General features: G+C 40.8%; 4 protein-coding genes across 5 annotated transcripts; all 4 read left to right on the top strand.

The window, feature by feature from the left end:
- Positions 1 to 534: 534 nt before the first annotated feature.
- Positions 535 to 6,017, top strand: LOC311250203 (uncharacterized protein). Its single transcript, XM_084341779.1, has 5 exons — positions 535 to 741; positions 1,031 to 1,236; positions 1,321 to 2,122; positions 3,897 to 4,087; positions 4,206 to 6,017. The coding sequence occupies exons 2-5, from the start codon at positions 1,041 to 1,043 to the stop codon at positions 5,144 to 5,146; spliced, it is 2,130 nt and encodes a 709-aa protein (XP_084197905.1). The 5' UTR covers positions 535 to 741; positions 1,031 to 1,040; the 3' UTR covers positions 5,147 to 6,017.
- A 1,690-nt stretch (positions 6,018 to 7,707) lies between these two features.
- LOC311250635 (sesquipedalian-1-like) lies at positions 7,708 to 12,178 on the top strand. 2 transcript variants are annotated; one of them, XM_084342491.1, is made up of 4 exons: positions 7,708 to 7,800; positions 8,195 to 8,305; positions 9,547 to 9,850; positions 11,003 to 12,178. In XM_084342491.1, the coding sequence occupies exons 2-4, from the start codon at positions 8,225 to 8,227 to the stop codon at positions 11,434 to 11,436; spliced, it is 819 nt and encodes a 272-aa protein (XP_084198617.1). In that variant the 5' UTR covers positions 7,708 to 7,800; positions 8,195 to 8,224; the 3' UTR covers positions 11,437 to 12,178. The 2 variants fall into 2 exon arrangements, with proteins under 2 accessions (XP_084198617.1, XP_084198618.1); XM_084342492.1 differs by lacking the exon at positions 7,708 to 7,800 and adding an exon at positions 7,832 to 7,979.
- A 2,107-nt stretch (positions 12,179 to 14,285) lies between these two features.
- mylpfb (myosin light chain, phosphorylatable, fast skeletal muscle b) lies at positions 14,286 to 17,570 on the top strand. The gene is made up of 6 exons (XM_084343331.1): positions 14,286 to 14,424; positions 14,961 to 15,059; positions 15,988 to 16,168; positions 16,278 to 16,356; positions 16,456 to 16,504; positions 16,596 to 17,570. Exons 1-6 carry the CDS (start codon positions 14,422 to 14,424, stop codon positions 16,695 to 16,697), a joined length of 513 nt encoding a protein of 170 aa, XP_084199457.1. The 5' UTR covers positions 14,286 to 14,421; the 3' UTR covers positions 16,698 to 17,570.
- Positions 17,571 to 21,036: 3,466 nt separating this feature from the next.
- On the top strand, positions 21,037 to 26,642 carry pgap3 (post-GPI attachment to proteins phospholipase 3). The gene is made up of 8 exons (XM_084343245.1): positions 21,037 to 21,440; positions 22,153 to 22,250; positions 22,416 to 22,568; positions 22,676 to 22,738; positions 23,329 to 23,390; positions 23,632 to 23,768; positions 24,271 to 24,475; positions 25,177 to 26,642. Exons 1-8 carry the CDS (start codon positions 21,170 to 21,172, stop codon positions 25,238 to 25,240), a joined length of 1,053 nt encoding a protein of 350 aa, XP_084199371.1. The 5' UTR covers positions 21,037 to 21,169; the 3' UTR covers positions 25,241 to 26,642.

Raw genomic sequence — 26,642 nt, 5'->3', positions numbered from 1 at the left:
TATAAACCAGAAAAACGTATCAGAGCTTCAGTAGGAACTGGGTTGTCCCGATATATATGTATACGTATATATATGTCTTTGAGTCTTAGTAGATTCTTAAAAGACTAAAGTTGATTGTGGACTCTTTTTCTCTGTTATTTCTTAGAATAAAGATCAATTACATTTACTTTTACAAGGATATAGAACAGCCCTTGATTTGTTTGTCTTAAGACCTCCTATAACAGGTACAAAAGTACACATAAAGATGAAAAGACAAAGGAAAAGGAGCGAAAACATTTTCAACGCTAAAGTTTGACGTGAACAGAGGGACAAACGTCTGTATAAATACTTTTATGACAGTACAAGCTGTTGCAGTTTTAATTAGGCTACCTTCTGTTTCTAGTCTCTAGCAGGATGGTTTTTATGAATGAGTTTAAAACAATTTTATTGGATATAAAGCGCTGTTCTCGTGCTCACCAGTAGGTGGCAGCAGCGCACCTCACGCCGGATGCCAGCCGCCTTTAAAACCCAGGAAGAGGACGGTGACGCGGGTGGCACACACAAAACCATCCACTGCATCTGTCGGGTTATTTGTCAGCCAGACCATTTCCTTTCGTTTATCTTCTGTTTATGACAAATGGATCCTGCCTGTCATGATGTTAGATAGGAATTGGTGACGTAAGTGTTGTGATATCTGCACAAGTGCTGGATCGCGTTCAGATAATCTGGGATTCACGTGAACAGGATCACAATAGTTTGAAGGTATGCTGCTTTTCCTTTGATTAAAGAATTGGAAATAGAAATAGCATGTCATGATACTGCTGAGGAGCCTGTCATTGTTTTGGTGACTGTTTTTATTGTTTCTAATTCCTTCCATGCAGTTGTGTTAATATTATTACATGGTAATCTGTATTTTTGCAGGTTTAAGCATTTTAATAAATCATCTAATAGTGGTGAAGATTTGTAAATGTAAACTCAACTCGTCACACTGGTTCAAAGCATGTTTCTCCATGCAAAAATCAATGAAACACAACAGATTATCCCCCCCCAGTTATCAGTCCATGAAGATGTCCAAATTTGAGCGTCTGAACGCCCGAGTGGAGAAGCTGCTGTCTAAAGCTGTGCAGGAGGTTCTGGAGGTGGTGAAGGAGACCGTGTCGGAGTACCAGGAGAAAACTGCAAGAACCCAGAGGGAGAACCAGAGTCTGAAGAGGAGGCTGCAGGTGCTCCAGGAGAAGTTACAATTGGAAAGCAATGGTATAAAAAAAAAACACTACTCATTTTTCCCCCCAGAGGTTGTTTGACAAAAATATTGACTGTCTTTTTTTTGTGCTTTGTCAGGATTTGTGTCCCCTGCAGCCCAGCAAGAGCTGGAAGAGGACATTGAACTCACCCCCTCTGATAAGGGCATCACAGTAACTTGTCCCTCATATTCGTTTGAAGAGCTTGACTGTGAAGCAAACATCACACCATTAGCCACCCCCTGTCTCTCCCCTGGAGCCAAGACAGGACCACATTTAGGTGGCAATAACTTGAGCAATCCAAGAACTCTTAAAACAGAGACCGATAACGAACTCTCAGAACCAGTTTCAAACCACGTAGATGCTGTCACTGCATTCACAATCCCTAAAAATGATCATGAAATGAAAGTAGAGCCAACATCAGATGAAGACGCCATGCACACCGCAAACTCTTTCTATGACAATGCTGGTGCTGCATCCTCACATAGACTAGAACATTCCCAAACCAATCCAGGACTCTACAATGAGTCTGGGCTTGTCTTCAGTCTGGACCACAATGGCACAGGAGAGCCTTTATCTCAAAGATTCAACAATACAAACACCACTCAAACAAACACAAAAGAAGGAGCTTCAAGAACGTCCCAGAGAAATTGCCGGAAACACTACTGCTGCTCTCTCTGTGGACGCACTTTCAGACACGCAGGTGACTACAAGAAACACAACCGGGTGCACACGGGGGAGAAACCGTACTGCTGCTCCGTGTGTGGGAAGAGGTTCAGTCAGTCGGGCTACCTGACGGTGCACCTGCGCTACCACACGGGAGAGAAGCCATTTGGCTGCAGTCACTGTGGCAAAAGTTTTAGTCACTCGAGTAACATGAAGAAACACCAGCAGACTCATCTGTGAGGCTGCTGATGTGTCCAGATGTTTCCATCCATATCATGTTGTTGATGTTAAGGGTTGGACAGTGGACAAAGCTGCCTGTTTGTAGGCTACAAAGAGTTGTTTATGTGGAGGTCAGCTGAGCACATTGCAATTGGAAAAGTAATGGTGCCTTTTAAAAAAAAAATTGAGCTTGTTCAATTGCACGTGTCATCTTTCACTATTTATTAATTACCTCTGTTCCTGCCATACTGTTGTTGTCAAACGTTTAGAGATTTATTCACTGTGTTACTTGTTGTGCAGGCTCTTGCATGGACCTCAACATTCATTCCCAAATCAAATAAATGTATATGGCATTTCTGTATTTTGTATATTGTACATATGTTCTATGTTGCCATTGAGCTTCTGCAGCCATCCGACACGATCTGAATCCCCAAAACAGAACCAGGAGCTTGCTGTATATGGTAATAATAACGTTATTTATTTTAGATAGCACCTTCATGCAAAAATGCCTCCCAAGGTGCGTGACAAAGACAGGATAAAAGAATACACAATAATAAAAAGATATAAAACAATAATAATGTAGAAATAACGTTAGGTTAGGTTTAAACAAGCAGCAATTGTATGAAATGAGAGAAAAGAAACCGGGGGGGGAATAATTCATGAATAATAAAATAAAATAATAGGAAAAAGAATAATAATATAATAGTGTTGACATAATACACTAAAATAATACAATTGATGCAGTTACTCCACAATAAAAACCACATTAAAAATGTAATGCCACATGCTGATACAATCAAATCAGTTGTAACAGAAGAACTCATTAGGAGATAATAATTGCGTGTGGTCACGTGTCAAATAAATAAAGAATCGTTGATATTAGACTGTGGTGTTCAAATTATTAAGTGCCTTACCGTGGGGGGCTTTTATTTTGAAAAACCGCATGAAAGAGGACTTGATTCAGGTTCTGCTTCCGGGTGTTGCGACTTGTTATGTCGCCTTCTGATTCGTGTTTTGGATTCGTGTTTCCATATTTAATTTTTTTATTTTCCACAAGTTAAATGGTCAGAAATTGAATTGAAAGCGAGCGTCTTGCTGACACAGTGACGGCACGGCGAGTTTGTCGGAAGTTTAACGGGAAACGATAACGTACGGAGTCAGCTAATGTAGCTAACGCTAGCTATCCACGTTACATCCGCTAACTTCAGCTCGCAGGTACAGGAGTTTTAAACACTGTTAGCCAGGGGGACTGACTGTATCTTAACTGTTCACTAAACACGTGTTTGAGATAGTGTTTGCTTTGAAATTAGGATCAAATAAACCTCGAACTGATATAAATACGTTATGTTGAACATGATATTAACATACTGTGGAGATTATGTCTGTAATATACTGAACATTTTACCCCATTGTGAGTACAGTGGTAAAAATACCCAGGGATATCCTTGTGTGAGTGAGGATGACTAACAGTAAAATAATAAACCGAACTATTTGTAAAAAAAAAAATATGTAAAAGCTCAGACTGAAATGGGATCACGACAGGTGTTTCATGTTTATATTGGATGTCTTCCCATTCTCCATCACACCTGTGAGTACTTTAAAATAAGGAACAGCTGCCAAAGTGTCCTAAAGTCTGTTGATGAGTGGTCATATATCCCACAACTGAGTTTATTTGTGCAATTGTTTCTGTAAACCGCAAGGTTGTGACTCATTTCCTATTACTGATTGTGCAATAACAGTTGTATGCACAGTCCACAGCCATTTCTCACCCTATGTGACACTTTGTTTCAGGATGTCTAAGCTTGAACGTTTGAATGCTCGTGTAGCCAAGCTACTGACTGGGGCGGTGCAGGAGGTTCTGGAGGTGGTGAAGGAGACGGTGTCGGAGTACCAGGAGAAAACTGCCAGAACACAGAGAGAGAACGAGAGTCTGAGGAGAAGACTGCAGGAGCTCCAGGACAAGATGACAATAGACAGCATAGGTGGGTAACAAGGTTTTCTTGGGGCACCTATTATTGCAGATGTTAGTTTCCTACAGGTGTGAAGTTATTTGTGAATTGCTGTGTGAGAGTATAACACTTTTAATTTTTAATTTCACAGCAGTTGAGCCTGTGAGTAGTCTATTTCCTGAAGAACAAGAAGACACACAGAGCGAAGAACAGGATTTGGGGCTTGCTTTGATGCAGAAGTCAGAACTCCATCTCACTGAGCAAAATCTGATAAACAGCCACAAACCTGACCATGATGTGAAGCACGAATCGAAACAACAGGAAAGCTACAGTAACACTGAATCACAAGCTGAGCGCAACTCGGTACAAACAACTCAACACAGCAAATCACAACCAGAGGAGGTGCAGCACGTTATTGAGGAGCCAATGCCAGCTCACAAATCACACAGTGCAGTTAGGGACATCAGTGCTGTCTCAACCAATAATGCATGTACCTCTCACTCTAGCACCTTACGTGGCGTAAACTTGGCTGTTATCAAACGAGAGCCAGAACCAACAGACTGCATAGCATCAGATCCGCCATGTCTTCAAGAACAATACAGCGGATGTGTGGATTTAAGCTGCAACTCTTCTCGTTATAACTCTGCGGAGACCCAAAGGCAACAAGTTAGTGGCGAACCTTGCGGACTTGTCTTCGTCCACTCGAATCACAACATACCAAGGAGGCATGGATTTGCAAAAACCAACAGGAATGCGTTTGATGGGAGAAAAATAAGAGCCGAGCACTTCAGGAGAGATGAGTCACACTCATGCGTTGTATGTGGAAAGACGTTCAGCAGGGTCGGGAACTTGAGAATCCACCAACGTTGTCATACAGGAGAGAAGCCATATGGTTGCGTACAGTGTGGGAGGCGTTTCAGTCAGGCAGGGGACCTGAAAAAACACAAGAGGGTCCACACAGGGGAGAAACCGTACTACTGCAACCAGTGTGGCAAGAGCTTCAGTCGAGGGGAAAATCTGAAAAGACACCAGAAGATCCACATTGGAGAGATTTTACAGTTACAGCAAGTGTGGAGGGAGCAGCAGCAGTGATTGTTATACTGGACTCACTGATCATCTGTGAAAGACAATTTTTGGTCTGTGCCCTTATGAAGTAGTTGCACTCATTGTTGCCAAGAGTTACTTGCTGTTCTGGTATGTAGTCAGTCGTGTGCTACTTATGCTCGTCTTTTTGTTTCTCTGATCATGATGGAACAGGGCTGAAGGAGATAACTGCTTAACCAAAGAGGCTAAAGCTTTACAGATAGAGACGCACTGATAAAGAGGCTTTTTTTTGTCACGTACACTGACATGATATTATCTGCCATACTGTTGGAGGTACAAACAAACACGACAGAAGGTGCCTTTTCGAGAGTGCAAAGAAGATATTGCGTGGATATTTATCTCTATATTTGCAGTACATATGTGGATATGTCATCTGATTTAATTTCTGTGCTCAAGCCAAGTGCTCTAGCACATTATAAACAAAAGTTGAAACTTTGTGGACTGAAGAATTGTCTGCACAGATTTCTTCTTTCCGCAGCTTTTCTTCTCAGGCACTTTTCATGGCTCGGGTATTAAAAACAAAGTGAGTGATAACCTGAATGATCCCAATCTCAACACTGATGAACTCTCTGTTTGCACTTCCAACAGCATGGTGGATTCACCCTGAAATACCCATTTGTGTGTTCTTAAGAATAGTATCACTGTCTGATTTAATATTTGTCTAATATAATTTATTAACAAGTACAAGTACAAAAGAAATATGTGGAAATACGCATCAAAGATTTATTTGACAAGGTGATTTACATTGTTTTGGTAGATTAGATGTCCTGTCAGCATTGCAACATCTTCCTGACTTTTCAGTTTCACTTGTCAGTGTATCCTGAGGTCAGGTATTCTCCACCTAACCTCAACCTGAGTACAGGTCTAATCAGACAGAATAAGTGAAAACACCTGTACAGGTGTTTTAAGATGAATGACCTCCAGTTGTTGAAATAATGTGAATAAGTCAGACATTAAAGGAGTGAATCTTTTAGACTTTTGCTTTTAACAAAGGCCGTATCCGTGCATCTCTCAACTAGGATTGATTCTGGATTAAACTGATTTATATCCAGTGGGCTAAAGAGCAGGTTTAAAAAATATAAGATGACACGTTTTATATAGTTTAATAAGTATTTTGGTGATGTACACAATGAATTGTCTGATGTTAAATAAGTAAATGCTAAAGACAATGATGAAAACCTGAAAAGCATGATTGTCAGTAAAGTTGCCTGATTTTCCAGACTGATTAAAGCTTGCTGTATGCTGAATGTATTTATTGCAAATGTATTTAGTTATTTAGGATTTTAAAAAGGAAAAGTTTGCACAGCAAAATCAATAAATTTATTACCCATACAAATGTCTCAGTGAGTGACGTTTCAGTCAAACTGTTCATCAGAGGACTCGTTAATGATCACTTAAAGGCTCATGTATTATCACATATTGACTGCCAACTCTGGTAGAGTGCATCAAGAGTCAACATTCATGCTTGCACTGTATTTTTCTAATTCTACTACTTGCTACTTTGTGTTGTGCTGCTGCAACACTTGAATTTCTTCTGTGGGGATCATTAAAGGATTATCTTATCTTATACATTTTGAAAGATACAACATGTCAGCACAATATAAACTAAGATCATAAAACTTGATTTTGAAACAGAAACAAGATCACATTAACTGACAAGTAGGTCTTCATATGCAATTAATTTCCCCTGGTATTTTAATGCATAACAAACGAATGTACAATAATAAATAATACAAATATATCAGAAATACAGGAAATATATCTGTTTCTCTATTAACCTCCATTAGATTTTGTGTTTTGTGCAAAAGTGTTGTTTACTGGCTGCATTACAGTAAAGTGATGTAATTTTTTTTTTAACTTACCACACTGTTCTTCTTGTTCTGATACTTGTCATTATATCCACATTACTGACTATCAAAAATCTAATTGTGTTAATATTTGAAGTGTTAAGTATCAGTAGTCATTATGGTTACAATATCAATATTGAGCTTCTGGTCAAAAATACTGTTTCATTCTATCCTTTAGAGGATATTTCAAAATATCAAGATATATGGGCCTAATGTGTATTGCAATTAAGCCTAAAAATGATCGCAAAGCTATTTCAAGGCCATATACCCCACCCCAACAATAATCCAGAAATCTGTTAATATCATACGCATTAAATCAGATGTGAGGACTTTACGTTTATGTCAGTGGTGCAGGATGAGTCCCGTCCATGTGGCAAGGAATTACCTAATAATACATTAGTTGTACTTTAGAGGTGCAATTTTCCAAACATTGTCATTGATTAACAAAACTGATTGATGTTGGCACAGTGCCAGCACTCATGGGGGCCATAGCTGTCCACCTTGCTGGACAGGTAAAGCAGAATTACTGTTAATTGAATGTTAATTAGGTAGTTAAAATACACATATAATTATTTTTGAAACACTTTACCTATTTAAACATTATGTTTTAGCAGTACACCAGTTCCTGTATTGCTTCAGAGCCTCTTGCTGCAGTTGTTACACTTTCAGTTCAGTGTGTGTTGTTGACGTGGAGCTGCCCTCCTCACCTTGGCTACCAGGAAGTGATTGACACACACACGCACACACACACACACCCACCGGAGGAAACTGAAACACGTTACACACTTCGGAAAGGTGAGTACACAAGAAGCATGTGGAAGTGAGACAAACTGTGTGACCTCGCTGTTTCTCAAGTGTGTATAGTTAGTAATGGAAACCGAAATTCACTAGTCAGGTATTTTCATCGTACGGGAAGTCGGATGGCGAGAAACTGCCGCCGCCTGAAAAAAACAGCTGGCGAGATATTAATGGCGGTCAGTCTGGCAGGTTTCCAACAACATTTTAACGATGTTAATACCGTGTAGGTACTTGGCTGTTTTAAAAAGTCTAAAAATCGGCATTTTCATGAATACGGAAGTCGAGTGGGCTCATTTGTCCGACCTGTTAATATTAGTGCTCAGTAAACAAACATGCTGAGTAATAAATGAGGAAGAAGGGTGCATTGTTTTTGGTGTCGTCTGTGTTGCAGGCTCGCTCATGAGCAGCCTGCGATGTTGAAATGAAGCTTGATGAAAAAGTTGTGAGCCATTATGAATCCTCCAACACTCCAGTAGACAAAGAGGGCTACCTGTTCAAGAAGGTAAGACACAGCTCTGCCCAAATGCATGAGGAAGTGGACAGCATGCTTTTTCTTCTTTCCATCACTTCACAGAAGTTGTATGTGGGTTTTTTTTAAAACATACCCAACAGTCACCACTTTGCCTATAACCTCTGAAACATTAACGTCACAATATAAACTTTATATAATAAAGTTACATTGTAAAAAAATAAGATGAAAACACCAGTGTTGTGAAAATTACCCATATGTCATCATCAAGTTATCATGTTAAAATAGTAAATACATTTCTCCCTACAGATAGTACTTGAGTAAAAGTTATATAAAGTACCGGCTATTAAGTATCTAAAGTAATTTTCTGGCAATAAATGCACTTAAAGGGGCAATACGTATTACTTTAATATGTAAGAATTGTGTTAAAAGCATTCAGAAATTCACAAAAATCATCAACAGAATGTGAAACAAAAAAGAGTTTTGACTTTATAACATGTATTTATTGTGTTGCAGAGAAGTTAGCATGCTAGCCCTCACACCAACACACACCTGGTCCCAGAGCTGCCGACCGCTAGCTGCGGTTTTGAGCTAATTAGCTAACAGCAGATACAGTTAGAGGCAGTTAGCGGTTATTCTGGTGATATGCTGCCCTTTATTTGCTTTGAGCATGAATTTGACAGGTGGCCGATTCTAAAATATTTCACTTTTTAAGTGTCATAGGTACACATAAAATAAATTATACATATATGTTTGTGTGTGTATATATATATACGTTTATAGACGTATGTATGAATTGTGCACTATGGGTTTATCGGCTCCGATATTCATCATTTTTCTGATTATTAAATTCAGTTGCAGATAAAATAAATACGTTTTAAAATGCACTACTTTGGTTCTGATGCAGCATGAAATCTGCAAAGTACCTGGTAACTAAGGTTAATAATAAATGTAGTGGAGCAAATGGTAAAATGTTTGCCTCCAAAATGTAGTAAGTGGAAGTACATCAAAATTGTACTGAAGTACAGCACTTGAGTAAATATACTTACATTCCTTCACAGAATAAATGGCTTGAATATTACTGCTGAACTCGATGTAATATTGAATCTCAAAGCTCATAGAAAACCTCTCTAAAGGACATTACTTCCTTTTTGCTGCTGGATTCAGTAATTTCATAAAACACATTATTTCAGCAGGAAGGTTGTGTAATAAATTGAGTAAATGATCTATTGTAACTGAGTCAGTAAACCACAGATGGCACAATCGTCCCACAGGGTGAGATAAAGACTTCCTATCAGAAGCGCTGGTGCATGCTGAAGGGGAACCTCCTCTTCTACAAGGAACGGCCGACCGACCGAGACCTGACAGGAGTGATTGTTCTGGAGGGCTGCACCGTCCAGCTGTGCGAGTCCGAAGAGCAGTTCGCCTTCTCGTTGGTGTGGAGTGACCCGGGACTGCGGACGTACAAGTTTGCTGCCGAGGACCAGGCCAGTCAGGAGAGCTGGATCAAAGCCCTGCTGTCGGCCAATCACAGCTACCTGGCCCTGCTAGTGATGGACCTGGAGAAGAAGTACAGAGGTGAGAGGCTGGAAGGCCGAGGGTGTTTGTTTATCTGTGGGTGGAAGAGAGCCGCCTTTGTTCTGGAGAGCAGCTGTGTGAATCACTGCTTACAGACGCCGTGTACATCGTGGTACATGGTATGCAGACTGTATAACCTCGTAACATCTCTCAGACACATTCATGTAAACACAATAAGTCAATTTGTAATGATCTAAATATGTCGACTTTTTCAAAGAGGGGTTCAAATTCCTCCTGTTTTAGGGCAGAAATCAAACAGGCAGCAGTCTCATTAAACTCCATGAAAATGATCAGTTGTTGACACTTCCTGAAACAGTCTGTAGCTCAACCTGACTTTCTATGTTTGGAAAGAGACATTTGAGATATGGTAAAACGAAAGTGTTGCTGGTCATAGTATAAGTCATTCCCAGTGATATCGATATAATGAGGTAATGGTGTCATACTGTTGAAGTGAATGTAATATTGCTCGCAGCTCCACAGCGGAGGAGTTTGTTATCAAATAGGGGAGCAGTCTCAGTAGTGTGGGAATGCTTTGGTTACAAGAGAACAACAAACAACTTTATTTCACCATCTCAAGCAGAAGCACCCGGGTGATTCAGTGGAGAGCTCATATAAGCGTGTGGGAAGCGTCACAGTTTGGCCAATATTTATCCTCTGATTTTGCAACTTTGCTAGAAAATAAAAAGGTTACTCTAAAATACAAACACAAATGGTAAAACATTTCTGTACCATTATTAAATTTAAAACATAGGCTTCTATGTATTGTGTTGCAAAGCATCTTTAGCATGCTAACCAGCTCGCCTAGCCTGGTCCAGATGTCGAGCACAAAGCTATGGCAGCAGCTAGCGGTCACTCTGATGATAAGCTGTTTTGAATTTGAGGTGGTCAATTCTTACATATTGCTCCTTTGAATTATTGTGTAACAATACAGTTAATTCTTTTGCATCTTTAAAAAGTCAAATGAATAATTAATAAGACATTCTCAGTGCTCTACAGCCTGGATGGCTGTTCTTCATGTGGCATAGTGGGCCGTGGTGTCGTGAAGCAAAACATTGAACCACAGCAACCAACAACACTGAGAAATGAGTTCAGTGTAATGTCTCTGTTAACATACCAACTGTTTGGTTATTTCTGCATTTCTCTGTTCCTCAGATGCATTAGCTGAGTTCCCCAGTGAACCAGCCAAGCCTTTCGTCATGCCAAATTTCGCAGCAGAAGCGGGATTTCCTGCAGCCTCCTGTTTGAGCGCGCAAACTTCAACGCTCCCTTCATTTCCAGCACCCGGTGTGGGAGCAGGATCCACGTTGACCTCCAGTCCGACGCTTCACGCTCCGACCGTTTCATCCAAAACAGCCAGTAAAAGATCACCCAAACTGTGGCCCAAGAGGAGTGCAAATGTGATGCCTGTTAACACTCCTGTTCCGCCTCTGGGGGAGTGGTCAGGGTTGTGTTTCAGCACCCAGGAGGATTTTAGTAAATTACATGACGATTTTGGAAAAGAGGTGAAGGAACTGATTGCGGATTGGTCAAAGAGGGGACGAGGTGATGATGATGTTCAGGAGGAAAACTTAATAGATTTTGGTTGATAAATGTGGAATACACACAATGTCTAAATCAAAATTCCAGTAACTGTGGTGGTATTGGAAAGCAATTATGTAAATAAGAATTACAACAATTATTGTGAAGATATATTTCAAATATTTCTATGTATTTTGTTTTCAAGAGGTAACTGTTTCTTTTTTACTTGATATGCCACAGTCAATAAATGATCTATGATCTCCTGCTCTATTAATCTCTGCTCCTCATTACAGTGAAGGGATTTCTTTATGTGAGGTTTTATACAAAAGGTCACATGTAACACTTTTCAAAGGTTAAAAGGCACCAACAGCAACAGTTAGTGTGACATCTTCCTCACTGATCTTTATCTACTCTGTCGTCCAGTCGAGCTACATGGTGCTATTGGTAAAATTAGGGATGATACCAAGTCAAGTTCTTTGTTCCATGATTGCAGAAATTAAAATTTGAGTAATAATTAAAAAACAAATAGTTACATGAAATTAAATACTTGTTTAGAAGTGAAAACAAAGGCTTGTGTCATATGTGTCTAGTTACCAGAAGGTAATCCACAAACCGGAATCAAGAATCTTTATGGTGTGAAAAGTTTTTGATAAAGTTTCTGATTGTTGCTTATTTCATCATGAATATTTAATATTATTGAGACAAACATGACTATTGTAAATCTGTTTTGGTGGATTAATGCTGCATATTGTCATAAACTACAGTTACAACATACCAATAAACATTCTAATAAATTAACTGATAAAACCACATTTCATCACAGTGTTTTGTTTCGGGGGAAAATTGACATTGATTGATTTTTTTTTTTTTTTTTAAATGTAGCCTTCATTTACCAGGCAAGACATCAAGACAAGGGATGGCCTGGCAAGTGCCAGAAGACACCTACCTGGGGGAATGACGGAGATGGGAAAACCAAAAATTTGGACGTACAAAAACAACCAAGAATAACTAATCAAATGAAACGGGATGAAGATTGCCGTGCTTTTCTACTAACTTTTATCCATCGAAAGAAGCTAAAGTTCTTGATTGTTAATTGTCCAAACATAAAAAGCTGAAGGAGAAATAAAATAGTGGGCAATCTGCAACTTTCTGATTTCAAACAGGACCTATGAGATCAAAAATAAACATCAGGCAGCAGGCCATGATTGTGTCGCTAAAATAAGGACCAACAGTTGTATGGGGGGGCAAAGCAGGCCAAGAAGGGCAAGTCTGTCGAATTTTAGAAGAGTCAAAATGGCTGAGAAAGAGAATGGCGGGCAGAGGCGGGGTAGTCTGAGCTATTTCAGTCTCTTCAGCTGTCTTGTTTTTATGGTCTTTGACAGAGCTCGGTCTCTTTCTCCCTCTGTCTCTCTTTTCACCTTCAAGCCCAAACTGGAAGTGGCTGCTCTGCTGCTCGCGACATTCATCACAGAGGATTAATTAATCAGTGGGCAGATCTAGGATCAGATCAAATCATAACCAAGAATTTCTTTTTAAGAAAAAACATATCGGCCCCTTTAAAAGAAGTTTGGCTGGTGTGAACTAGAAGACCAACGAGCAAAGGCAGTATCGGTTCACGCTGTTGCTGCGTCCCAATACATACCTCAGCCTGACAGTGGTGTGATTGATGGCAGCCTATGGAGCTCATATATGGAGTTGAGTGGGTGGGCAACTATACTGGGAACCTCCAGGAGAAACCCAAATTAGTGTATCTGTAGTGGGAAAACTACTCTTTTAGCCCAATCGACGTGATTTTTCACATCACATATGTGACTTATTAATCAAATAAATTGATATTAAAGGGTACTATGTAGTTTTTGAGAGGAAATTCAAACTCAAAATTTTAATATTACAGTAGTATTGAGGTGATACACATACATGAATATATAAACAAACATAAATACATATATATACATATAAACAAAGTATAAAATTGTGTTGTCCTTTAAGGTCAGTTTGTTTATCCAGCTTATTCAGTCATGATGATTAATTAGTTTGTTTAGGGATAACAATATCCAAGAAGATCTTTCTCTTCTGATTCAAATTTCTTTCCCCGAACTACATACTGCACCTTTAACAGAGAGCGATCAAGAACTTGAAATTTAATTGCTATGAAATCTAATTCTTGTTCTTTCCCATACTTGAATCTTTACTTGTTTTTTTCCTGTGTATGGTATGTATGTGTGCAGCCTAGATTAAGATTCCTTCTCTTTCAAAATAAAGACTTTAAATGTTTCCACAAAGTATTTTCTTTCACCTGTGTCCTCATTAAAGCGCCGTTTACATCTGTCATCGACGCAAGGTCACTGTTTCTAGTCCTAGTAGTCGTGTGCCACTTCTGGAGTCAGACCAACGTCCATCAGCCAACTGTTTTCAAGTTTCATGACTGTTTATACACCCTGTTGCCCACTACCGATCTGGTGATGGGCTCTAATCTCAGACCAAACCTATCATTTAGACAGGCGATGACTTTAGGATATGATTACTGCTGATAAATGTTGTCACCTAGAGCGAAGGGGAGCTGTTAATTACTGTTAATCCCATCCGTGTGAGCATCACAGGAGTTAAGCAGCAACAGCCTGTCATCCCAAGCCAGTTTTGTTCTCGATATAAAAGAAATAAAAATAGCTACAACAAAAGTCTCAGTATGTCAAGGAGAAGAGGAAGAGTACGGGGGCAGTTGAGTTGTCCCACAGTGGTCACTTTTGCCATATTAGTCCACAGATGACACCAAACTCCTGCCTGTGTTGGCATTGAATTCACCTCATTCCAAGACTCCTGGGGCCTATTTTGGATCATCGGTAAACCGATCCGCCCCACCATCTCCTCGCTCCTCCCTCTTTCTCTTACTTTCCCTCAGATCTATTTCCCTGCCAAACCTGATGGTGTGGCTAAAGTTAGCCCCCCATGGGCTAGTATATAAGGCCCCAAGGGTCCATTGCTTACATGTCAGTCACATCGGCTTTGGCGTAGGCTTCTCTTCTTGACCACCAACAACCCCAGAAACTTGAGAGATGGTGAGTGTGGCCACGTTCCTCGGAGGAGCAGTCTCTAGGGATGTAGGATCGATGAGATGAAAGCATCACTGAAACATTTACTTTCTGGATTATCAAGAGCCCATGAAAAGTCTCTTGAGCCGAGCCTCCCAAACTGTGGATTTAACTTTTATCTGCTGGCTTGAGCTAACATCTCAAATCTTAACCATGAAATACCAAATGTTTCAGGATGACTTGTGTGTTATTGTAGCCCCCAAAGCAATTACGTAGTACTTTATCCCCTAAATTGGGTGATAGATTCAAAATGGACAGATTTCTTTGATTGCTTGAAAGCAACTTGGCAAAAGTCACCAGATACAGTGATTTAAGTAGATCTTTAAGCGTTACCAAAGTTACAGAAACAAGCAATTTAGGACTCTGGGTCCTTTTGTTTTAGGACTTTCTGGAAAGTCCTCGTATGGTTTGCTTAGACTTATCCAGGATCACTGTGTTTTACATTGAAGTCTGCTTCGTTGATGTGATGTTTGAAGTCTGTTCTGCCTTCCACCGTTCCACAGGCACCCAAGAAGGCCAAGAGGAGGCAGCAGCAGGGTGAGGGTGGATCCTCCAATGTGTTCTCCATGTTTGAGCAGAGCCAGATCCAGGAGTACAAGGAGGTAAAGTTTTCTCACATCTCAGGCCCTTTAAAGCCTTCTAGTAATATGAACTAAGTAGGGAAAAGGGACATTATGTAGCGCTCATAGGTATCATTTGACCTTGGAGGTAACATGAGGAAGCTTTCGTAAGACATAGACCTGATTGGTTTGACTGCGTGACAGTGAAAAATGTCCTCATCAGCGTGACAGGACAGGACAGTAAATCAGAGTTTTCCGATGACAGCAGCTCAGTAGCTCAGTAGCTCAGTAATCCTCCTCAGAGACTCTGTACACTGTCGCTCTGTGACCTCACAGGAATGCCTGCCAACAGCTGTTGGGACAGTGATATTCATCAAAGCAGGAAGGAGGCGCTCAAGGTAGAAATAACAAGACAAGGTCCCTGGACCTAATGTTGAGTCTATGTTTAGAGAAGAGAATAGAGTATACAGGTATAAAGAATAGAGAATAAAGTAGCGATAGTAGCTCAGCTTACCCTTTAGCGACTTCCGAAGGTGAAATAACATTCGGGATAGGGTCAGAAGATTCAGTCACAAGAGAGGGCGGGAACGACAGCTGTAATCAATACCTTCTCCTTAAATGTCGCAAGGGGCTTGTCTCACATTCTGAGACCATTTTAACACCTTAGAAAGACAAGTGGCCGACCAGCTGCCAAGTCCCAAAAGGTTCCCAATGCCATCTTTGGTTTCACTGGGTGCTACACCCAGCTATGTGGAGAGGAGAGGTGGAAAACAGCTCCACATTTACACGTTCATGTTGGAAGGCTATCTCAGGCAAATAATTATCATAAGCAGGTCTTATGATGAGGACTTGTGAGAAATGTGAGGATTATGAGCGTCATCTGAGGAGGTGGTGAAGGGTCGACAGCACGATTTATTTTCTTTCATTCACTGACTGATGTCTCATCTCTCACTTGGTTGTCTCCTGGCAGGCTTTCACAATCATCGACCAGAACAGAGATGGCATCATCAGCAAGGATGACCTCAGGGACGTGCTGGCCACCATGGGCCAACTGAATGTGAAGAATGAGGAGCTGGAGGCCATGGTGAAGGAGGCCAGCGGCCCCATCAACTTCACCGTCTTCCTGACCATGTTCGGCGAGAAGCTGAAGGGTGTGTTAGGACTTACACTCAGACAGTTCAACCCTCCCTTGTTGCTTGATGATCATTTATCTTAATTATTCTCTTCTTGTTTTGACTAATTGGCTTCTTTTCCTCTTAGGTGCTGATCCCGAGGACGTCATTGTGAGCGCTTTCAAGGTCCTGGACCCCGAGGGCACCGGCGCCATCAAGAAGGAATTGTAAGGGCTCTTAGCTTTACTTTACCTTCTATCACAAAAGCTCTTTGACTCAAGATCGATCATCCGACTGATTCATTTTTCTCCTTTTCCTCCCTCCAGCCTTGAGGAGCTCCTGACCACCCAGTGCGACAGGTTCACCGCTGAGGAGGTGAGCTGATCAGTCTCTCTCTCACTCATGTTCTCATTCTGTCACCAGTTGTTCAGCATTGTAAGACAGTTTTGTAATCCTTCCTCTACAGATGACCAACCTGTGGGCTGCTTTCCCCCCTGATGTGGCTGGCAATGTGGACTACAAGAACATCTGCTACGTCATCACACACGGAGAAGAGAAGGAGGAATAAATCCCCGTCTCTATCAAGATCTCTGCCTCCGCTCATACCCATACTCGACGCAACATCTACTCTACACACTCCCTCCGATGCCGTGGCTCCCTTGCACACTCTCGCGCCCTCGGCCCTCTCTGTCCGCTTGCCAGCTCACTACAAAAAGACTTGTCTCCTTTCTCGAGATACTCAGTGAGAGGACTGAAGGCTGTGTGGTTGTTTGTGTGTGAGTACCAACAGGAGGACATGGGATTATTTTCAATAAAAATAATCTTGTGGCACTGAAACTCTCTCTCCATCTCTGTCCCTGCCTCTTGTACCTCTTGCTTTTCCTCCCATCACTCATTCTGTCCTTCTGCGTTGAGGCCAACAGTGCATGCATCATACCTATGTACAGCGCGTATGCATATGCAGTCCAGTGTATACAACGGCCAGTCAGACATATCTCTTGGGTGCTGTGGTGCAAGCACAGTCGCTCACTTGAAACAAGTGAGCAGCCTGACCCGAGTGGTCTGTTAGTCTCACCCTGACACAGAGTGTTTAATGGACTCGTCCCTTTGTTTGTATCAGGGAGGAGAGCACAGTTAAGAGTGGGAGTACTGTACTATAATAGATTGCCTACCCCTTCTCTTTAATCTGTCTCTCCTTCTCTTAAACACAGGCACGAAAGGAAAAGTTGCAGTGAAAATAGGAAAGCATGATTTGTTTCAAATCCTGTAATTAGAGAAAGAGATGGTGAAAGATGGTGAGTGGGAGGGAGAGATGAAATAAACAAAAGTAAAATGTCTTGGTTTTGGTCTCTTCTTCCTCCGACTCACTGCTGTTTCTCCCCTGTTTTAAAGACTGTACCAAATAAAGAAGTACAAATAAAATCCACTATCTTTCGTATGACACTGTGTCTGACTGGTTTAAGTGGGGGCGTGGGTGATCGCACTATTGGTTGACTGTGGACAGCCCTGTAATGACTGCACACTGGCTGTAATATGCATGTGGTGGAGTAAATTCAAGGTTTGGAGGGAAAAAACTTCAGTTAGAGCCACAAATCTCTCTCCCTGGATGGCTAGACATGCAATAGATGTTACCTGCACAGTACAAACCAACAAAATCACAGCAGAAACAGAACACTTTGTTGTAAGATAAAAAATAATCTATCAACCCCTGACTCTAAATGTGCAGGACAGATGAATTAAAAATAAGCATAAACACTTAATAATACAAGAATAACACGTGGTGAAGAGATGGAAAATCCTGGTCCATTACAGAAATCACTATGTGACTACATGTAACTCAAATTCATCATATGGATGCTGCAGAAACTAATACATAAGGTAATATTGTTTGATCTGGGAATTGCAAGATCAAGGTAATGAATCACTGCTAATTCACACTGCGCTTAAAATAATTTGCCTAAAGAATTGACTTAAGTATCTCAATTACATGTAGATCTTTCATCCAATTAATTCGATAACATAAGCTCAATATGAAGGGTTGTATTTGATATCAAAGCTTTTCTATGCTGTTGAGTCAGTGGGTATAAGTTAAATAACTAGATGTGTGTTTGGTTACGGTGGCATTGTCATATACAGGGACAGTTTTATTACATCACTTTTAACAACAGCATGTTGTCACTCATCACAGCCCTTTCATCCCTCAGGTAGTCAAAATCACAGAGTATAGAAAATAGAGGATTTCAAAGTCCCTCATGTGGAATAATGCTTCTGCCCTCAGTTCACCGTTGTGGCTGGAAACTTTAACGCACGCCAGATGCACAGAGGTGTGACATGTCACGTTCTTCCTGATTTTACAAAACAAATTCAAATCTGGGTGGAAAAGTTTGTGTTTGTTAATGTGACAGATGACGGCGGTATGGCATGTCAAGTTTAACATACACCTATACACATACGCCACTTATTCAAATCGAGAGAACTTACTCAAACCCAGCAGGTCTAACTTTAAATTTAATCACAGAGGTCGACTGGTTCAGTTGCAGTACTTGGAGGTTCTCAGCTGATTGATTTGAGAGTAAAAGTACAGAGCAATCCAAATGTCCCGGTTAGATAACATCACTGACTACTCTAATGCAACAGCCGAGGTGCAGTGTGACGATGAACAGGAGGAAATCTTCTGGACATGTGTCGCTGTTGCTTCCTTTGTTTTTGGGTTTCCTGGAGCAGTTGCCATACTCTTGGACATGTTTCAGAAAGGAAGAAAAGGGATACCATTCACCCCCAATGACATCTTTATGTTAAATCAAGCTGTCATGGATGGGCTTTTTTTGACACTTAATCAACCTGGCATGCTTTACAATTTTCATGAGCATAACTTCGTGTTTGTAGGATTTACTTCCTTCGTCTATACATTCAATTTGTGTGGAAGGCCTCTGTTCATAACCTGCATCTGTCTGGATTGTTACCTGGCTGTGGTTCATCCTCTTTCATACCGGGCAAGAAAGAGTCTGACTCCCAGGATCCTGATGGCTGTTGGTGTTTGGACTGTGAATGCTGCATATGGATGTTATTTTGCTTTCCAACAAAAGGTCGCGTTTGAACCCATCCTAATTTTGTTTTATATCCTGACTCTCCCTGTTATTTGCTTCTGTGACGTGTCCATTCTTTGGACCCTGAAGAGATCGAGCCTGCAGGAGGAAACATCCACCCTCAGAAGAAGAAGGCCCTGCAGGTCACCATCAACAACATTGTTATTGGCCTTGTGGCTTATCTTCCTCCAATAATTGGGTGGTTGGTGTCCCAGTTTATGAGACTAGATAAAAGTACCACTTGTTATGATTTGAGTGCAGTGTTGTCCAGCACTGTGTTTGGAAATGTAGCGTCAATCAACTTGCATTTGAACAATATGGGAAAACTGGACTGGCTGAAATGTTGGAAGCAGAAATGAACCAGTTTTTTGACTTTTTAGTTTTCATTATCAGATATTTTCCCAGCTGTGTAGAGCTGCGCACATTGTCAAAGAAGGCAATAATGCATATGTTATCACGTTTGTTGTAGCAACATATAGTATGTTAATCTAGTGCCATAAAGGTAGTTTAATATCTGAAGTTTGACTATTTAAACCGATTGGATTTTCATATATAATGTTGCACCAAATACACTATCAACCCTGTTAAAGGCCACCCTCTTTGATAGGAATACATCATACCCTGTGGTATAATTTGTATGGACATGATTTCATTTTATTGTCATAAGTATAGTTTTAAATTTTTTGATTAAAAAATCAATGTGATTCATGTTGTCTTAAGGTCATTCATTCATTCATTCATTCAACCTTTATTTAAATCTCGAAAAATCATTGAGGGCAAGCTCTCATTTTCAATGATGTCAAGAGCACAAATAAAAAACAGAATAGGTGCAAAAATGTGATAACAAACAACAACAACGAACATAATCACAGAGCGAATAAACAGAATGGGTACATAAAAATGATAACAGCTTATGTCATTTCAACATTTGAGGAAACAATGTCTACTTCCAGTGTGTTGTCTAGCTAGAAAACCAGGAGTAACTGATCTATTTCTGCTGTGAGCAACATGAAATATTGCTCACAGCTATAGATTAAAATATCTTATTTTAATCTATACATCTAACTAGCTGCAAAATATAACCAGAAGCAACAACCTGTTCAATAAACACATTTGTGTTTCATTCATAAGGTGTTTTTAGGCAGTATTCTGTTGCTTCAACAACACATATAGGAGATAATGTATGCCACTATGCTTGTTTTACACCTTTCAGTAGTCACAACTTCATTTGACTGAAGAGTACTTCATTTACCTAGAATAACACTGATTTTGACAGGCTATGGAAAGTGACTGGTGATGAATGAGCAGATGAGATAGAAACAGAGAAAATACCTGCATATTCAAAGAAAGAGATTTTCCACAATGTTTTTCATTTTAAAAATAACATTATTATTATTATTATTATTATTATTATTATTATTATTATTATTATCGTTATTATTATACACAAGATTCCTCATAGTTACCATTAAATTTAAATTAAAAAGAATAACTTGAAAAATCAATAGATCAATGAATCACATGACCTAGTGACGTACGTAATAACGGAAGTAAAATTATCACCATCTAAACGTTCTGCCTTCAAAATAAAAGCTACCAATATTTTACTTTACAATATCCGCATTGGATCTAACATATAAGTGGGCTTACACATCATGTATTATTTATAGAGGCTTGGTGGAAAGCTTAGACCGCACACAGATGATACTACACAGTGGGAACTTGAGGTTTTGTCTCACAAAATAAAAGTTTCTTCAAACGCCAACCAGTGCGTGTTTTATTTTGGAAATGTCGGCCGGAAACGTAATGTGAGTGTGAAACTTGACCCTGATCAGAGAGCAGGGAGCAGTTGGACCCACTGCACTGTAACTCTCAAACATTTCAGGCCCGGCTTATCGCCTCGAACAAGGGATGACTGTCTGGTAATGTGGACCGTCGGCTGTGGAAGCCATCGATGCCGCTGTCGTCCAGCCGTGCCTTCGTGAGTTCTGACGGGCCGAGACCGACCACCATGGCCTCAGCGATACCCCACTGCACATCTGTCAGACTCCCCGCTGTGGCCACTGTCGTCCTGCTCCTCGTATCGGTGACCACTGTGCAGTCCTCTCAAGGCGACAAGGAGCCGGTTTACCGAGACTGTGTGAAGCAATGTGTCCGGACCAACTGCACCGGAGCTCGGCTACGGGGCTTTCAGTCCACCCAGCCGCAGTACATGGCGCTGACAGGTGAGTTGTTGTTGTTGTTGGTAGCAGGTTAGTTAAGCTAACTTAGCTTGTTAGCAGTCTGTTGCTGCATTTCTCCACAAGCTACCCACTGGACTTAGCTATAACATATCTAGCTGTATTGTAACAGTCGCTAAACGCATCCCTGTGAGCGTCTTTGCTAACAGTTACCATTCATTCTGTGTCTGCTGCTGTGTATGTCATGGCTGCTGTGTGACTCTTTTCATGAAACGTGACACTGATTCAAACTGTAGGCTTCACTGAAACAGCCTTGAAAGTTGAAGGCCAGTTTTTCCGGCTGGGCAAGGTGTCACAAAAGGCCTATAGAAACTGCACCCTCCACGTCCATTAACAACTGTATGGTGTGAATGTGTGAGACATTGGCACACCATCTAATCACCAGTTTCACATGTCTTATAATAAGGAAGGGATAATACTTTATAATAACCATCATTGATAAATAATGGTTTAACTGATCCATATCAGTGTTCATCCATAAACATGATTTGGATGGCCATTACGAAGTTGCAACTGATGTTTAAAAGCCTTTACAATGGGTTAATAAATGGTAATAAAAGGGCGAAACGTTTTCCAGACGTATTGTTTTGTTGAATATTGGTACCCGTTATCTGTGAGGCCAACTGAACTCTGACCTTTGACCTGTGTCGTGCCTGTTCACGTCCTCAGCTCCTCTCTCTTTGTTCCTGTGTTCCAGGTTGGACATGTCGCGATGATTGTCGCTATCAGTGCATGTGGACCACCGTGGGGCTGTACCAGGCCGAGGGGTACAGAGTCCCACAGTTCCACGGCAAGGTTTGTGTTCACTCACCAAACTCCATCACAGACTTACTGAGCTCTGGCTTCATTATCAGTTCACTTTAATCAGTACAGTATATTAGAGCAAAACAGCAAAGTGCTCCAGTATTGGTTTTGTCTTTACCAATTTGATTCCAATGTTTTGTATTTTATTTTCCATAGTGGCCGTTTGCGCGCTTCCTGTGTTTTGAGGAGCCAGCCTCGGCCCTGGCCTCTCTGCTTAACGGCCTGGCTTGCCTTCTCATGCTGCTGCGCTATCGCAGCACGGTGCCACGCCAGAGCCCCATGTACCACACCATCAACGCCTTCTCTCTGGTGAGATGGAGAAAATGACAGAACTTTAACATAGATAGATACACCAATACTCCTGTGTCATGATCATTGTACAATTCATAACAAGAGCCTGTGTGTGTTTTCTTTAGGTATCTCTTAATGCCTGGTTCTGGTCGACAGTGTTTCACACCCGGGACACCTATCTAACTGAGGTAATAGTTGTTGACTGCTTGGGTACTTGTAAAGCTGTATGAAGCCGTTTTGTCTACTTGATTGCAGAAAAAAAGTCTTTATCAAATTTTATGACTAATATGTTATCCAAGAGTTTTGTTTCTCTCTATCTGACCTATACAGAATTAATTATCTCTTACCTTTTGTTTCGGTCCACTTACTGCTGAGAAAGACTTCTGTTCAGTTAGCTTGCTATTTATATGGAGGGCTGGTGAGAGCCGTCAGGACTCAATATGCACACACGGGACAAAGCAATGAGCAGAGCACATCCAAAAGAAACCTTTTAACATTACAGAAAGTAAAATGATTCAGTGTTAATTAAAAAAGCAACACTTTATTGTATGTTGAGTGGAGAGCTGCTAAAATATCTTCCCAACTGCCAGACTGCCTCCTGCCATGAGCGTTTTTCTGTTTTATTGGCTAATGAGCTTAGCTAATCAGTAACATCCTAATGCCATTACTGACAAGCCCTCCAGCTGTGTGTGGTATATTTTCAGCAACATACAACAGGCACAAGTCTTTGTCTCTTGATGTTGATTTAACTCTGCTTATGTCTGTATGTCTCTTTCAGAAAATGGACTATTTCTGTGCCACGGCTGTTATTCTTTACTCAATCTACCTGTGTTGTGTCAGGTAAGCAGGACTTCCATGAGACCTGCAAATGTTTTCATTTGTTGCATGATAAAAACTAAAATCACATTAAACTTTATTTATCATTTACCCTGGTTAACATTGCTGTCTGATATTTCCTAAGTAAAATTATGATAAAGATTTTTTACTCCTTTAGAGACACTTAATGTTATGCTTATTAATGTAAAATACATCTCTGTAATATCACTTCCTGTTCTGCTTCGCCCGTCTCTCTCTTCATCAGAACGTTGGGCCTGAGGCGACCTGGGGTGTCCAGCATGGTGGGAGTCCTGCTCATCTTGGCCTTTACTTCGCATGTGTCCTACCTGACCTTTGTCAGTTTCGACTACGGCTACAACATGGCTGCTAACGCCACCATCGGTACAGCAAATTAAACTTAAAAGTCACATTAAAGCTCATATTGAGTTGGTAGTAATGGTCATTATACACAACTTTTTAAGATTTGTGTTATTTTAAGCACTTTCCTATGAATACATTGTACTTGTTTTTACAATATCTATACCTACCAGTACTGTCACGTTACACATTTTAAAGTTTTATTGAATCTGCAGTCGGAACAACTAACAAAACATCATTTCCCAGTTCACTGAATTCACGACTACATTTTTGGGAGCTGATGTACTGTCTCAGGATGATTGTTGTTTGGTGCCCTGTCTGCCAAATGCCTTGTTTTTTATTTATTTGTATTTTATTTTATTTTATTTTATGGCATAAGCAGTTTAATATGACAAAGGGAAATGCTAAAAGAGAAGGGGCATACAGACCCCACAATGATTACATAAAACAGCAACAGGTGTCTTTGAGAGCCCTTTGTTAAAGACCTTTAAACGTGTTGTTTTTCTATGTGTTTTCATCTTTAAAGGCATGGTGAACCTCCTGTGGTGGCTGTGTTGGTGCTGGCAGAACCGGCGGACCCTGCCATACTGGTGGAAGTGCGGCCTGGTGGTGCTGCTGCTTCACGGTCTGGCTCTGCTGGAGCTGCTGGACTTCCCCCCGATGCTCTGGATCCTAGACGCTCACGCTGTGTGGCACCTCAGCACCGTACCAGTCCACTTCCTCTTCTACAGGTTTGTCCAATCACCTGCCCTGCCTTTGTTTCATAGCTTTTCTGAAGAGGAGGCTGTGTCAAGTTGTGTTTTTGCCTTGAAGTTACAATTAAGTGGGAGAGAAAATGCTGCTTGTGGGGTCAGGGGTGTCACGATTTAGATTCTAAATCAAAATGATCTTTTAGTTTCGGGGTAGAGAGAAAAAAACAAAACAACACTTAAAAGATGACACAGATAGCTTACTGTTAGCCTGTAGGTGGTGCACAAAAGCGATCAGCTGTCGTGTACTGGAGGTATCTCCCAACAGCGTCGGAAATGTTTATTTTCTTTGTTCTTATGTTTAGATCCTTTTGTTTGCATTTTTGTTGAACTCTGGAATCTTCATTTTTGGTGAATATTATTTGAACTTGTCTTAGTTAGTCTTACCCTAACCTGTAGAAAGTCACCAGGATAAAGCCAAAGTGTTGTTGTAAAATAGCCCTATCTTCTAGATAAGAATTTTTAAAAGGGAAATGAAAGTTGTCAGAGCATAAAACCATCTGATGTGATAGTCTAACAATGGCAAAGCCATCAGAGCTAAAAAAGATTTGTATAAATTGAAAATCAAATCCAATCTCGGCCTTAAAATCAAAAGTTAAATCGAATCGTGGATTTGTAGAATCGTGACAGCGCTATTGTGGACAGATTCCTTATAAATGATCCTTACTTCCTTCTCCCTCCAGTTTCCTGATAGACGACAGCCTCTACCTACTAAACACAGAGAAGATGGGCGTCAAAGTTGAGTAGGAGGAGCTCATCCCCTCCTCTCCACCCCTGCACCCTCGCACCACTCCGATCGATCAGGGCAGCCGGACACCCGAACACGGACGTAGCTCAGCCTCCCAGATGACATGACATGATGCATGACACCACTATGACTTCCATCAACGTAGACATTGTTTACATTTTTCTTGTTTTTAAACTTTTTCTTTTTGTATTTATTTGGGGGTAATTCCTCTCTTCTTCTGGAATTATCACGGTTGACGCTTGCTCTACTGAACGTTGCCTTGTACTGACGTGTGCTCGACGGTTCTTTTGCCATTCGTCATATCTGCAAAAACAGGATGAAGGAAATGTTTTGTACTGTACCACATCAGACCCAGCTGGGATGCATATCTTGTTTCTTTTAACTCTGCTTAAATTGATCCCCTTCACCAACCTCTTGGCTCTGCACAAATGGCAGTTTGCTTTGGCTGACAATAGGTGGCACCAAATCCCTTTGCCAGGCCATCGTACCCTCCTCAGTTTGGTCCTGCATGTGTCGGGAGTGCATCTGTGCCAAAAGTGGACTGGTGGACGCAGAGAGGTGCCCCTTGTGAAGGGGAGGGGATTGTTCTAGAAAGAGGGGGAAGGGGGTTTATGTTTGGAGGCCATTCTAGCTGACTGTGTCTTTTTTTATTCTTTTCTCACCATCACACCTTTATTTTTGTGCCTCTGTTGTTTCCACTGCTGCTTTTGTTTCTCTTCTGTATATTTTCAGATTCTCATCAGATGCCTTAGTTACTTGTTTCAATCCTTTTTGTTGTTGTCGACCAAGTTGTGCTTTATTCTGTTGACAGTTTTACTTTGATAACTTGATTTTTGAATTTGGGTGGGATATGCCTGCTGATCATAAAATGTTGTTTTTATTCACCTTGATTGCCTTTTAAGTGTGAGGAAAAGAAGAAAACGATGGCGATCAGGAAAAACAAGTTGGGGCTTTTTATTTTTATTTTTTTTACACCAAGAGTTTCTAATAAATCCTGGGGTTAGATGGTGTGTGTGTGAATGAGCGTATAGGTGTTTACCTGACATCCATTATTTGAATTTGGTTGCATTTCTTGCTGTAATATTCCCCAGAAATGTGTAAACACGACGAGCTGCTTTACACATGACTGCCCCATTTACGTCCCTCCATGTTTCTTCTTTGTGTAAACTATTTTTTAAATCAATTCTTTTGTTTTCTTCTCACATTTGGCGCTCTCAAACTCTTGACATCATGCCATGTACGTCTTCATCCCTCACAGTTTCCTTTCCATATGTGCACTTTACGAGTGTGTCTGTACTTTTACATGCGTTTTTTTGTTTGAAATTCTGCCCATGCCTTTTGTATTTCTGTGTGAGAATGTGAACAATGACCAGTGTGCGTGTACACGTTGCCTTGACTCGA

This window comes from Pagrus pagrus (genome assembly GCF_965226575.1).
Source record: "Pagrus pagrus genome assembly, chromosome: 21".
Lineage (NCBI taxonomy): Eukaryota > Metazoa > Chordata > Actinopteri > Spariformes > Sparidae > Pagrus > Pagrus pagrus.
This window is presented reverse-complemented; position numbering and strand designations above follow the sequence as displayed.